Source organism: Xenopus laevis, chromosome 4L (assembly GCF_017654675.1).
Source record: "Xenopus laevis strain J_2021 chromosome 4L, Xenopus_laevis_v10.1, whole genome shotgun sequence".
Classification (NCBI taxonomy): domain Eukaryota; kingdom Metazoa; phylum Chordata; class Amphibia; order Anura; family Pipidae; genus Xenopus; species Xenopus laevis.
Window position 1 is genome coordinate 119,373,478 of NC_054377.1, and position 15,551 is coordinate 119,389,028.

Here is a 15,551-nt window from a genome sequence, read left to right on the forward strand (position 1 = left end):
GTAGGGACAAGACTTGGCTTATCTTGAAGAGATTGAGAGAGGATTCCTTATAGAGGAATTCAGGGATGGAAATCCAGAGGTACGGAACAGCAAGATATAAGGGAAGACAGATAGATGATAGATAGATAGATAGATAGATAGATAGATAGATAGATAGATAGATAGATAGATATTTAGATAGATGTGCAAGGAGGGATCCTACTTATACCTAATACTGTACATTATGGGGGTTGTTTACTTTTCCTTGGACTGCAAATGCTAGAGCACTAAAGGGGATGAAAATGGCACACAAGTAATTGGCCCAAATGAATATAGCACTCAATTTTGCAGTTAGTGCTATAGTGTACAGGGCAGCTGCACATCTCTGAGCTCCTAAACAAAGTGCATACTTCCTCATAAATGAACCCTTGTATCTGTGTATCTCATGCTTATTCACCCTGTAGGGGTCATTTATAAACAAATAGTGCAGTTGTAAGTAAACAACCCCCATAATTTGTGTAAAGAAATCCCACTTGTGTCAAAGACACTCTTGGCACTTCTTGGTATGTCCCACCTACCGCATGGAGTGCAGTGAAAGCAGGCAAACCCTAAAAGGGGCTGGAAGCTCTGGGGTCCCACAGCGCCTGTGTCAACTGTCTCAAAACTGTCTCTAAAAAACAGTGGTGGAGAATGACCAGAATGAACCTGGAATTATAGACAAAATGCTACATTGTGGGTAAAAAATATGGTGACTGACCCTCAAAATTACACTCTGCACACTGCACTTGCGGTCGTAAATGTAGAGCAAGGACAGCAGAAACTCTGTAAGGGAATATATATAAAGTTATTTAATACCCACATGCTAGTGAACTGGTGGATCTTGCCAATGGATCTTTTATTTTGTACATGCTGCAATGAGCCTCTGCCACTTGGGTTCCACAATGGTGTATTGTTGTTACATGGCATAGAGCAGCTGTGCTTTCAATGAATCAATTTAATGCAATAAAAAATCTATATGAAGGACCCCTCTGGCATGGTTTATTTAATTATCCAATTCATGATACGCTAGTGGAGTGTGATATTGCCATATCTCTAGGTTTTTCTAAACATATTTGTGCTTTATCTCAATATGTCCACTATTCTGTTAGTCAATAATAATAAGAAAAATAATTGTTCTAATAGTTAATATTGAACTGACAATTTCCTTTATTCTGTGTAGAGAGGCGCATTGTTCCAACTCTGGCTATAAGGATGTGCTCAGTGCTTGTGCCATGCATATACTGTATTTTCTGCCACTAATTCAGCTTAGACAGAATAGTATCATTAAAAGGTGCTTTGTATTGTGTGCTCTGATTGCACAATCCATGGATTTTCTACAGCAGTGTGACTGGGGAATTACTGGTCAATGTGCTTAAAATCATGTAAATCAGCGCAGACATAATGATATTCTAATGCTCTCTCTTGAAGGGGAACCAAGTTGTTGAGCATGTTTTAACAGTTAAGGGTAAGGCCAGACGAGGAGATTCGGGGAGATTTTGTCGCGTGGCAACTTATCGCCACGTCTTTTGCGCGACTATCTCCCCAAACTGCCTCAGCGTCTTTTCCCCATAGGCTCGTGAGGCAACTTTGGGCGACTATTGAAATGCATCGCCGCGTGTGCATTAGCGCAGGCGATTTTGCGCTGTAGCCTATGGGGAAAGGACGCTGAGGCAGTTCAGGGAGATAGTCGCGCAAAAGACGTGGCGATAAGTCACCAGGCGACAAAATCTCCCCGAATCTCCTCATCTGGCCTTACCCTAAAGGAACGGTAACACGGAAAAAAAAGGAAGTGTTTTGACGTAATTCAAATATAATGTAGTGTTGTCCTGCACTGGTAAAACAGGGGTGTTTGATTCAGAAACACTACTATAGTTTATATAAAAAAGCTGTTGTGTAGCTGTCGGGTCAGCCATTCAAAGGAGAAAAGGCTCAGGTTACATAGCAGATAAGCTCTGTAGAATATAATGGTCTTCTATAGCGCTTATCTGTTATCTGCTATTTAACAATTTGACTTATTTCAGTTGCTACCACTCAACTACACAAAAGTTATCGTATAGTTGTATGTATACATAATAGCAGTGTTTCTGAAAAGGTTGGTTTCACCGGTGCAGGACAACAATACATTATCTTTTAATATCTTAACACTTTATATTTTGGTGCTACTGTTTATTTAATTGATTGATTACTTGTTATCATGTGACTATATATATATATATATATATATATATATATTTTATATATATATATATAAAGATTCCGAAAGTACTCATACACTGGTCAATGGTGGGTGCACGGTCAAAGTATAATATCCACGGTTCAAAATGGACCAGCACTCCAGCAGTTTTGTCAAACAAATTAATTGACACATCACTCGTATATATATATAGATAGATAGATAGATAGATAGATAGATAGATAGATAGATATAGATGTGTGTATGTTGATATCTTTACCCTGCTGCAGCCAGACACTGATGCTCCCTATTGTATACAAACAATAATAATAATCAGATTTATCAAAACATAATTAAGAACTTTGATTAAATTCAATAATTGCTCAATAGGCAACATGTTGAATAGTAAACAAAATACTTAATGTTCTATATGTACCAATCATTTTCCTTGCCTAATTAGTCAGGAAAAATGAATTCACCAGTCATCCAGATTTCTGGTGCCTAATGCGGTGATATATTAAGCCCTGCCACTATTTTATCATGTATTTTCACAAATCAGTTCATTTGGAACAAGGTTTAACGTTTTTTGGAGCACAGAATACAGTGTTTGACAAGAGGTTTAATCGGGTTTAACAGTTGTTTTTATTACAATATGCTGCAAAATCTTTGTGAAAATTGTCACTGGAACATGAATGACCTTTAATAAATGTGAAAAAATAATGATCTGCTAGGAAAGAGGGAATATGTAATACATTTCCTTCAGTTTGATGATTTTGCCTCACATGAGTTATTTCAGTGAGCCGGAAAATCTTGTGGCTAAAGAAGCACCCTATTAAAACATATAATATCTCAAAAAAGACTTTTAAAGCTACACAACAATTGGTGCATTTTTATTAAAAATTTACTGTGATTTTTTTTACAGATATTAGGGCTCTATGTGTAGCGATCCCGAGGATTAGGCATCTCCATGGCAATTTCCCCCTGTAGATTTATTTGGGTATAGCGTAACCACAGTCTCCAGGGTTCCCCTTTGTTCTGACTCAATATTCTAGTTTCTCCTCGGGTAGAAATTCACAATATCAAAGTCTGTATGAATCAGCGCTAAAAAAGCTCGGGGAACAAGAATGCATTAAGGGAAATCAAAGTGTAGTCAATTTCGATTGTTGTAGTTCCACAACTTCCCAATCTTACTATAGGGTGTCAGGCTACTCCTTACATTCACCACGTGTGTACTTTAAGGTGGGTACTTACAAACATTTAACTTTACAATGCACCAAGATGGGACTGTCAGAGGTTGCTTCATACTGTCAGAGATATAGAGCGCAGATATATAGTGTAAAACCTTCTATTACATAGATATACAATTTCACATATTAAAAGGAACATCAAATCCTGTCTCTTCTTTGAGTGTCCATGTTACTTCCAAGTGTAAAATTTGGTATTGCGGCTTGCCTCCGACCCGCGTTGCCTCCACGAACTGTAACACTTCCGGGACGCTTGGGGATGATGTTAGCTGCCTTCACTTTACGCTTTTCATTGCTTTAGGACTTCATCAGAGGCTTCCTCTTCCTCACTTGCACCAAATACATTGGCGATAATTGGCCTTATTTCTCATAAAAAATGCATCAGTTTATAGGAATTTTGTTTCTGGGTTGTTTTCCCTGCAAAACATTCTAGTGTAGCTACAGCAGGAAATCTAGCATGGATTTTCTTCCTTGTGTCTCTGCTACAGGAAAGAGCAGGTACATTATGATCTGGCGTGCCTTCACCCAGGGTCAGGATAGACTGGGCTGTGTTACCCCTCCCTGGGAACTTCTCTGATCCGCAATCACACACACAGAGGAAATATTTATTTTCAGGACACTGTACCTTTAAAGGGATGGCTCACCTTTCAGTCTCACATTGCTTCGGGTGGTAGTGAGCGGCCAGTTACGAGGGGTGAGAAAAAGATACCTCTTGTAACTTGAAGAGCCGAACTTTGGTTCCGTGCAGAGAGTCCAATTGCACTTAATGCACTAGCGATGCTGCCCCCCTTTAACCCGCTTCAACACTGATTTTTAAGCGCAGATCCGAAGAGGGGGGCGCCATCTGGGCTGCAGCCTCAGGTGGCGGTAGCCCCAGAATCGGCAATGCTGGGACCTTATATGGTGTTTATATAAATGGCCTGCGGGTGTCACTGTGCACAGGACTTGTACGGTGCATACACAGGACTTTCTGTACAGCTTGAGAGTGTTAGAGTTTAAGCTTACTGTTGTGTAATGCCTGCATGAGTCTCGGCCAATAAAGCACTGTTAGATTCTACTCATCCTCGGCTACCCACTGCATAGATGGTCATTAATGACCCCAATTTTCTGACTTTCTTTTGATCCTGAATAACAGGATGGCCATCTCCCATAGACTCCATTTGATCTAAAAATCATTTCCCTTTTCTCTGTAATAATAAAACTGTACATTCTACTTGATCCAAACTAAGATATAAGTAATCCTTATTGGAAGCAAAACCAGCCTGCTGGGTTTAATTAATGTTTATATGGTTTCTATGAGACTCCAGGTCCTGAGTATTCTGGATAACAGGTCCCATACCTGTATTTATCATTGGTTTATTCGGTAGCTGTAGAAAGCAGGCAGACCACTAGATGAGTAAAAGATTAGTTAACCATGTCACATCAGAAATGTCTCATAAATGGCAACATGTCAGTGGGGTTATGTTATTATATAACATGTATAGGCAGTTTTGAGTTCTCAAGTTACTCTATAAGTTGATTTGCTTAGGAGCAAATTTATTATAATTTGAAAAATTCTTCCATTTTATCTCACATGTGAGAAATATTGCAAAATGTATGCATAATGTTTTGCCAGAATATTCTCAAGAGAAAGTTTCTTGCATTGAACAATAATATTTGAGAATTCTTATGCACTAATACAAATTCCTTACCAACACACACAGATGTACTAATTGGCTAAAATGGGTCTTGAGCTCCTAAAGTCTGGAGAAACATTTTTCTTTTGCATTTAGATAAACTTGTCCCAGGGAGTCAGATTTATCAAAATTCAGATTTGAACTCTCAATTGCTAGATTATTTATGAAAAACTCAAATTTTGATCACTTGCAATTGTGTAACAAAAACTTGACCTCAATAAAAACACATTCTGTTGCACAAATGTTGCACTTATTTCGAAACTTTTAAAAAAGCATGTATTTTGAAAATACATGACTCGACAGCTTTTCCCTTTGTATCCAAGTTCTTTTGTGGTTTATATATCTTGAATATTCCAGGTGGCAAAACGCAAAAATAGTCGAGATTGCATGTTTTTCCTGATAAAAAATGGAAATGCTGTGTCATCAGGTAGAGGATGAAATGAAAATGCTTTGTCATAATTGCCTCGATGTATGTGTTTCCTATTTCAGTTAAAGTGTGACAATGCTTGTTTTAGAAAAATAGTTTACCCTTATGGTGCAAGAGAGAATGAGCGCCTCACTAACAAGTTTTGATCCTACCATAATATCTGAAACCTGTTTTTGCTTGTCCAACAGCCAGAAGAACTAACAAATATCCTGGAAATCAGTAACATTGTTTTCACGAGCATGTTTGCTCTGGAAATGATGCTGAAGCTTTCGGCCTTCGGCCTGTTTGACTACTTGCGGAACCCATATAATATCTTTGATGGAATCATTGTCATAATCAGGTATATGTTTTATCATCTTGGTTATATATTAGTCCCCAATGCAGAGGCATAATTAGAAGTTACTGGGCCCCAGAGCATGTTCAAGTTTGGGCCCCTAAACTTGCTAAGTTGACCAGTTTTACCCACTCCTGGGCCCCCCTGCAACTGCAGGTTATGCTTCATCTGTAGTTACACTCTGCCCCAATGAGACATTTGGAATTTATCTCAAATGAAAAAGGAACTAGAAATGTTATGTCAATGGGCAGTATACCTCCTTATCCAATGAGTGCAATCAATAGGGTCTTGTGCTTTACATACTTTTGCCTGTTATTTAAAACAGGAAAAATCTATGCTTTTCTAAACCAGGCAAGGGACCATGTTTGGTTCTTGCAAGACAGATAGTTAGATTACCAGCGCATAATTTACTCCTACTCATAATCAAGGGTGAACGGCAAGACATGGCCAGATATGGAGTGGCTTAATTTCTCTTGTTTGCCCTGTTTAGCTCAATCAATAACAAAAAAACATTTTTCCAAAACAATAGGCAAAATATATGTTCAGGACAAACCCTATTCAATGCACTCATATTGAACAAGGGGGTATATTATTTGTTTATGCAGAACAAATATGATGGACCACTATGTTTCCATCCTTTATTTTTTAACTTTGATTAATTTAATTATTAAGACAATAATTCTGGCTTTACATGGTGTTTACAATAATGCTCTTGCAAGGGAGGGTTAGGTGCGCAGCCTATTATATTATAGTAAATCAATTGTCGGACAACACTTTGCATTAAATCTGTTTGTTGTTCTTCCAAATGATAGATTAATAAAGAAGAGCTGAATTCTCATTGTCTTTGTAATTAAATATTGAAGGCTTCCATGCATGCAGCACGGCAAGATAATTTAAAATAATAAAGAACATCACTTTGCACAGCAATTTTTGGCCAAGAAATAGATAAATCTGTAATGATTAGGTCCATTTTTCCCTAGTAATAAGCAGCAATTCCTATTCATTAAAATCACCTTTATCTACAACATACCGTATTTAATGGTCCATTACTTAACACATATTAAAAGATTTCTTCCATTTTTCAGCATTTCACCTAATAAGTTTTTTTCTCTTCCAGCAAGTATTTCTAATAGAGTAGATTTTAATGAATAGACATGTTTGTTTCCAATATAATTATCAGTGTACAGGTAATTCTCCTATATTAACTACTCATTTGACTGTGATCCTCTCTCCAGTGTCTGGGAGATAATTGGGCAGAATGATGGAGGGTTGTCTGTACTGAGGACTTTCCGACTTCTACGAGTGCTGAAGCTGGTACGGTTTATGCCAGCCCTAAGGCGTCAATTGGTGGTATTGATGAAGACTATGGACAACGTGGCCACATTCTGCATGCTTCTGATGCTCTTCATCTTCATTTTCAGGTGCACAATATTAGTATTTCCTTCAGTCAAAATCATGCAAAAAATACTCACATGTAGTCTGTATATGAAATGTAACCCTAGTTACCATTATTTTAGATCATGGATTTCTAACCTATGGTTCAGGACCCAAAATAGGTCTCTATGCCATTTAGACTGGATCTCCATGATGCTGTAAAGAATGTAAAAATTATATAAAACATAGTGATTAAAAGTAGCTATAAACCATTACCTGTGTTCCAAAAAAATGATTTTCTCCAGGAGTTTGTCATTTATGTATATTGTTATTTCTGCGTATAGTTTCTTTAAACCAGTAAGTTTCAAAACCATTATTTCTTATATATATCTTTCAAAAATGTTGGTGGGCAGGGCTAATAATCGAATTGTTCAGAGCGTTAGAACATTTTCCAAATGTAGTATTTTCATACCCAACAGGTGTTTTTTTTCTTCTCAATTTAGTATCCTTGGGATGCATATCTTTGGGTGTAAATTCAGTTTAAGAACTGATTCCGGAGATACTGTTCCAGACAGGAAAAACTTTGATTCTCTACTGTGGGCCATTGTGACAGTTTTCCAGGTTAGTGTGTCTTTTCTAGAGCAAAATGCTTTTTAATTTTTCATATTATATATGTTTGCTCCCAGCAGCTGTTATAATAAAAGTACTTCGGTAGCTTAAAATATTCAAACTTCAGTTTTGCAGTTTCTGCTAGTGTGCTGCAACACCATTTGCCTTACCAAAGCTGGTAAGTTTTGGAAGTAAACATATTTGTGTTGAAATATAAAAGGTTCCCTGGTAAAGACTAGTTTACAAAGTTAGGTAAAGTTGCATTAGCCACCAACAGGCAGTTGAGTTTTCAGTTATTGATGTACATATTTAAAATAGTTTTTAAAGTTAGAAAAAGTCTTATGTAAAACAAATTTGCTGGAGACACAAGTGCAAGAGTGGTAAGAGGTGCAACAACCCCCTTCTTGGTGCTCACTTAGAGAGCCACTTAGAGAGCACTTGTACCACCACTGAGTGCATGATTAAAAATCCGACATTCGGTACAGAGAGAAGCATCTTTATGGTCCAGTGAGCCATAGCAACCAATCAGCATTTAGCTAAAATCTTCTACATTTTACCAGCGTTAAAATGGTTGTTGCTGACCCAAGTAGCAAAATAAAGGGGCACATTTACTTAGGGTCGAATATCGAGGGTTAATTAACCCTCGATATTCGACCATCTAAGTTAAATCCTTCGAATATCGAAGTCGAAAGATTAAGCGATATTCGTTCGATCGAATGATTTTAATCCATCGATCGAAGGATTTTCCTTCGATCAGAAATTGGCTAGAAAGCCTATGGGGACCTTCCCCATAGGCTAACATTTATGCTCGGTAGGTTTTAGGTGGCGAAGTAGGGGGTTGAAGATTTTTTTAAAGAGACAGTACTTCAACTATCGAATGGTCGAATAGTCGAACGATTTTTAGTTCGAATCGTTTGATTCGAAGTCGAAGTAGCCAATTTGATGGTCGAAGTAGCCAAAAAAATACTTTGAAATTCAAAGTATTTTTTATTCTATTCCTTCACTCGATCTAAGTAAATGTGCCCCATAATGTTGCTCTGTGAGGCTACAAATTTATTATTATATTTACTTTCTATTACTTATCTTTCTATTCAGTCCCTCTCCTTTTCATATTCCAATCTCTCATTTAAACCACTGCCTGGCTGCTAAGGTAAATAAGACTCTAGCAACCAGATAGCTGCTGAAATCTCAAACTGCAGAACTGACTGCTGAACAAAAAGCTAAAATCTGAAAATCCACAATGAAAAAAAAAGAAAACCAAGTGCATATTGTTTTATACTATCAGTCTTTATGTCATACTAAAAATTCATTTATAGATGAAAAACTCCTTTAATCTTAGGCATCATGCCCATTCCCCTGATTTAATATAAATCCAACAAAATAACAAGTCTAACACATCTGATATAATTCATAACAGTACTCTTATTAAATCAGGTTTCCTAGTTTGAAACATAAAAATCCAAAAGGCTTCATGATGCTTTATGACGCCATAAAGTTGCCTCTTCTTACTAGAATTATCTGCTGTATCACCTGTACTTTTAAATACTGTTTGTCTCCCATCATTCGCTGTGCAAAAAATGTCTGCCCACCAAAGCATCTTTATTCATTTTCTCAGTAGCCATTTGAGAAAAAAATAACTTGAATCTTAAATATAAACCTCTCACTGATTTATACAGAATATCACCAGGTTTTAGCTGCCAGTTTTCTTATTCGTATTTTTGAAATTTTTTGTTCTATTTATAAATCTTGCAAATTGAAGTTTGAAAATATTTGAATTTGTGATCTTGTCTTGAATCATGGCAAAGCTCTAAAATTTGAATTTTAATAAATTTGCCCCATGTGTTAATTTTAGAATAGTGATAGGCAAATTTATTCGCCAGACACGAATTCACGGCAAATTTTCACGTTTCGCCACCGGCAAATAAATAAATTGCTGTGAAAATTTGTTAAGTTAAACGAACACCCGTTGACTTTAATGAGTGTCAAAAGTCGCCGGAATTGTCGCCAGTGTCATTTTTGACAGCCACGAATTGTCGTCGGCATTAAAATTCACGCTTTGTGAATTCTTCGCCCCTTTTTGTGAATTTCACGGAAAATTCGTAGTGAAGCGAAATGAGAAAATTTCGACCATCACTATTTTACAATAAAATTGCCCACGACAGTCAATCACATGACAACATATGAATTTGTAAGTGTAGTCCTACACTTAGCAACAAAAATACCTATGATTGACATAGCAACAAAATTACCTGTGTTCGTATTGTTGGTATACTTTTTTTTAATCCATTTTACACATTCTCAGAGACAAAATGTTTCCTAGGGTAGGGTTTGTATTATCCAGAATAACATAGAAACATTAAATAAACCCAAAAGGCTGGATTTCCTTCCAATAAGGATTAATTAGTTTGGATCAAGTACAAGGTACTGTTTTATTTATTATTTACAGAGAAAAAGGAAATCATTTTTGAAATTTGGACTATTTGGATAAAATTGAGTCTACGGAAGATGTCTTTTTAGTAATTCAGAACTTTCTGGATTATGGGTTTCCAGATGACGGATCCTATACCTGTACTGATCATTCTAACAGCCCTAGGCTAACATTTTTCCCATGTTGCTCTGTACCGAACACTTGTTTTTAGCAAATTGCTATTCAGCAGAAGTCTTTCTTCTATTTGTACCTTGAGTTAAATCAGGCGGAAAATGTATTATGGTGTCTATAGTAACAGGGGCTCAGGTGTGCAATCAGATCAACTTCTCCACTTCAGTCATGATCATTTTTCAGTAAATACAGAGATATGTGTTTCAGTGCATAGTAGTCAGTGCTTTAGATGCTGTGATATTGGATCAGCTACTGCTATTTGTACTAGAACTCTTTCTTCAAGGACATAGAGGTGGTCTTTGAGGGAAACTACCAACAAACAAAAATCTTCATGCAGGCAAACGATGTGTAAAGGTTAATTTAGTAAAACTATTTACATAAAGTTAATGAAATTGATATCTGTGCTTTCATAATTACTTTATTAATTATGTTAATTAATTTATTAATTACTGGTTAATAACGTGGCTGTCTTAATTTTACTAAAACAAAGCAAAAGTCCTGCCACACGTTATACTTCACATTCTAACAATCTTCTAACAATCTAACAATCCTTAGAACTTACAACTGACCAAAGGGAGTAAATCAGTGGTACAGGATTTATTATCCCTATTATTCAGAATTCTTGGGACCTGGGATTTTCTGTATAATATACCTTTCTGTAATTTTTTACCTTTAAGCTGGCTATGCACGTAAAAATTCCAAATGGGCGGATTTTCCCCCACTATACCCACATTGGGATGGGTGATATCGGGCTGATCCCATCATTTGGCCTATGGGCCTAACAATCAGATCACAACACAGCAAATGTAGGTCATAGGGGCGTAGACCACATCAACAAGCCAATGCTTAATATGGACTTTGTGGAGCATATTTACTAAAAGGTGAAAGTATTAATTTGGCATATTTTGACAAAAAATAAAAATTCCCCACAAGGAACAAGGAGAGTAGGACAATTTTGGATAAATTCAAAATGTAGTAAATATGCCCCTTTTCTGGATAATTGATTTCTGGATAAGGGATCCCACACCTGTAAACAGCAGGCAATTAAATCCTTTGTGTTGATTGGTTGCTATACATTTTTAGAACCATATTACAATACTCTATTGTAGGTTTAGAGACCTCAATGGAAGAAATCCCAACCGTGGAAGAAAATACTTAGAATTTTTTCAGGTGGATATTATGGGTCAGCAATATCTCTTTAAACAATGGAGTTTCATGGCCACTGATAAGGAAAATTCCATAACAACACACATAGAATCCATTTTGACAGACTAAATAGTTCTTTCCCCATAAATAAATAGTGACATGGCATTCGCAAAATATAGGCAGGTTTTTACTTTTGACTCGCTTCAAGAACTCAGTTGCCCTCCTTTTTCGTTTAATTTTAATGAAGCAGCAAAAGGTAATTAACCAGATTGTTTTGTTGTGGTGGATTCTTTATTAGTGTTGCATGCAGAACTCTTATAATCTATGTGTACAATTTCAATTAATTAACGCTATATTAAAGCACAATCTAAATAAGTTTTAATTTAGTCTAGTTAATGAGAACAGCTGCCTATTATAATAATAATGATTATTTTCTTTAGCAATAGCAGTATTAATACTCTGACTTCCTTGCCTTTACTAATGCCCACTTTGCTTGTAGTTGGAGATGATTAATACTGGTATGACATTGGTTTCTGTTTATTAATAAACCTAAATAATCAATGTGCCATTCTATGTTTGAAGAACGATGGTTATCCATGATGAATGTTCTTTGCTTTCTCCTAGATTCTTACCCAAGAGGACTGGAATGTTGTGCTCTACAATGGAATGGCCAGTACATCTCCCTGGGCTGCTCTTTACTTTGTAGCATTAATGACGTTTGGGAATTATGTTTTATTCAACTTGCTTGTTGCTATATTGGTTGAAGGGTTTCAAGCAGAGGTAAGGGCAGAATGGTGTAGCAGAAGGACAGATTACTTATCTTTATGTTAACTTAAAAGCAGTACTTAACATTGGAACCAGTGATTATTGACCTATGAGACAGGACTCAAAAATGGATTCCCATGCTGTTCAGATCGGGTCTCCATCACCCCCTTTAATAAAGAGCATTGTTTTGCCCCAACAGGCATAATATTTAAAATAAGATATTCATTCTAAACCAGTATTTTGGGTCAGAGGTTAAAAACATCTAATTTAAATAGGGATTTCCAAGATAAATAACAAAAAAGAGTTGCATCTTGATTTAGCACTTTGATGGTAAATCATATTGAGCTGGTTTTTGTGCCCCAGTTATTGCAATACTTTAAAAAGGGGCAACAGATGATGCTGGCATTATATATATGAATAACTGATGAAATGAGAATGTACATACAGTAATATGGATCATTATTCTCAAGACAAATGCATAGAAACTGCATAAAACCAACACCATCTGCATTTATGTATTGATTGAAATTGATTGGAATTTAATATATTATGTATCAGGGGTTCAAAAGGTTGAGGTGGCTACTTTACTTGTTTCTCCATACAGAAGAGTACTATAACCCTACTCTGCTTTTGAATGAATCACTGGGGTAGTTTATTATGTGCAAGGCAAGGTGCAAATGACCTTAGTCCACCATGTTTTTTACACTTTGCTCCCTGCTCTGCATTGACCCCAGTGGGTGCCAGCTGCACTGGAGCCCCTGTACTTACCATCTGCATTATGGCAGGCTGTAAGTGTTACTGCTCTTTGCACCTAGCACCTGATTTCTAAACTGACTCTAGGTGCAGAGGCAGCCAGACCCCCACCTGTTTTTGCACTGTGCTCTTGTGTTTACAAACAGGCTCAAAAGAAATAATAAGTAAAAACATTGTAAAATAAAGAACACAAGCGTTTGGGACAGAAATACTGAATAAGTGTGAAGTTCTATGTATCTGGCAGTTTACATGGTGATGACATTCAGCACATCTCCCTTTAGAGATCTTATACTGCCCAGCGGTGCAAAGTGACATTCGGCAGAGAGCCTAATGTTTAGTTAACCACTTTCACATGTCTACAGGTTGTACTAGTAATTTAAATCAAACTAAATGGCACAGCTGCATTCATTTTCTGTGCATGTATTAATGCACATTAGAATGATTTCATGTTTAAATAGCCAGCAATTACAAGCCTCTAATTATAATTAGTCTCTACCATCTGTTGTGCTGGGCTATAGTTATATCCCTTGTTCTTCATAAAGTCTTCTTCAGATTCCATTCAGTTACTTAATCAGAGAATACAGAACTGTTCCTGTCTCTCGTCAGCCATAGTCTCAGATCCAGTGTAAATGATGCAGAAAAGAATGTATTAAATAAATAAACTGCGGATAAATGTGGATATTATGAGTCTAAATGATCTGAAGAGGAACTTGGGGAAGGAGATTTCGGAGTGCGCTATTGGCACAAAATGAACATAAAGTAGGGTGCTGTAAAGAGAGGCAATACAATGGAGAGGGCTAAAAGAGAGCAGCTTTTTGCTGATCCACTCCAACTCAAGTGGAAATGGTACTCAGCTGACTTATAGTCCAGCCACGTTTAGAGTGTTGCAGTATATTGTTAATTGTTCCCACCTACCCATCACTAGCGACGACTTACAACAGATTTACAAATTTTTATTTCTATAGGGAGATGCTAACAGATCTTATTCTGATGAGGAAAGGAGTTCCTCCAATATGGAGGAATGTGATAAATATCGGGAAGTTGAATCTCCATCTGGTAAGAAGATTCTTTTATGGGGGTATTTGTGATCGAAATGGTCAATATTATGTTGCTGCAATCGTTTATGATCACACTTGATTATTTTTTACTGAAGAGAAACAATGAAAGTGCCTAATTCCTGAATGCCAGTCATACAGATGGTCTATTGTTATTGCCTTAAAAGGATGATTATATTATCATACACAGCAATATTTCCAGTGGTGAAACTATACAGGAAGGTTGTCTGGGAGAGGGGCTGGGAGACAGCATGGCAGGGCCTACTTCCTCTATAGGTGTAAAGAAATCCCCTTCCCCAGCTGTTCTTCTACCTGAGAGCAAGTCACATGGAGAATTGGATGGGAGGGGAGCAGGGTGGGATGTGGTAGGAGTTGCATGCTGGGCACCTCCGAAGATTTTTTGCAAAGGGCCTGGCACTGTGTAGTTGCACCTCTGAATATTTCCCTTTAGATCAGTAATTTTACTGTGCTGGTTTGTGTTGAAATCACATAATGAAACTTATTCTCAATCACTAAGCACAGTATCGGGAACACAAATTGTCACATATGGTGTCTGGGACACTGGGCTGAGTATGTGTAGACTAGATTCCATGTGCCGGGTAACAGTGCCTTGAAAAGATCTAGTCATGATTTTAATGGTATATTTTTTATTGCTAAATACATTACATTTTATTAAACCAATAAGCAATAGACAGCTATCTCATGTTATTTTGCCTGGTCATCTGCTTTCAGAAAGAGCCAGCACTTCACATTGGAATTGCTTTCAGACAGGCTATTGTTTCACCTATTCAATTTAACTGAAGGAGTTGAGACTTGGGTCAGCAGGACTTGATTTTTTTCAGTGTGTTGTTCTCATATCTACCACTAGGTGGGATGCAACGTAATGTAGGTGTCAGTTAGCTGTTAGTTTGGGGGGGAGGGGGTGATATCACTCCAGCTTGCAGTGCAACAGTAAAGAGTGACAAGAGTTTATCAGAGCACAAGTCACATGACTGAGGGCACCTCCAAAACTAACAACATATCTAGCCCCATGTCAGATTTCTAAAATAAAAATATCTGTTTGCTCTTTTGAAAAATGGATTTCAATGCAGGATCCCGCTGGAGCAGTGCAATTAACTAATGCATTTAAAAACATGTTTTCCCATGACAGTACCCCTTAAGCAGTATCCTGAAGTGACAGGGAATAAAATGCACTTTTAGTTTGTGTTTAATAGACTGAAGCTGAGTCTAGTAAGCAGGTTCTGTGCAGTCTAATTAACTTGCCAGAGGTCAAGGCATGCAGCATGCAGAACAGAGTCCAATGCAGGGTGCAGAAAAGGCAGAGTCCATTAACAGGCCAAGGTTAAAAAGACAGGCTTATAGAGGCCCTTGATGGCTG

At 37.1% G+C, this 15,551-nt stretch overlaps 1 protein-coding gene across 2 annotated transcripts in view; it reads left to right on the forward strand.

Moving 5' to 3' along the window:
* Positions 1-15,551, forward strand: part of cacna1i.L (calcium channel, voltage-dependent, T type, alpha 1I subunit L homeolog) — a 177,907-nt gene that overhangs the window by 113,307 nt on the left and 49,049 nt on the right. For both annotated transcript variants that reach the window (XM_041590722.1, XM_018258841.2), the window contains exons 9-13: positions 5,727-5,878; positions 7,108-7,293; positions 7,750-7,867; positions 12,225-12,380; positions 14,084-14,174. In XM_041590722.1, the coding sequence (XP_041446656.1) occupies positions 5,727-5,878; positions 7,108-7,293; positions 7,750-7,867; positions 12,225-12,380; positions 14,084-14,174 (703 nt within the window). The remainder of the gene's footprint in view (positions 1-5,726; positions 5,879-7,107; positions 7,294-7,749; positions 7,868-12,224; positions 12,381-14,083; positions 14,175-15,551) is intronic.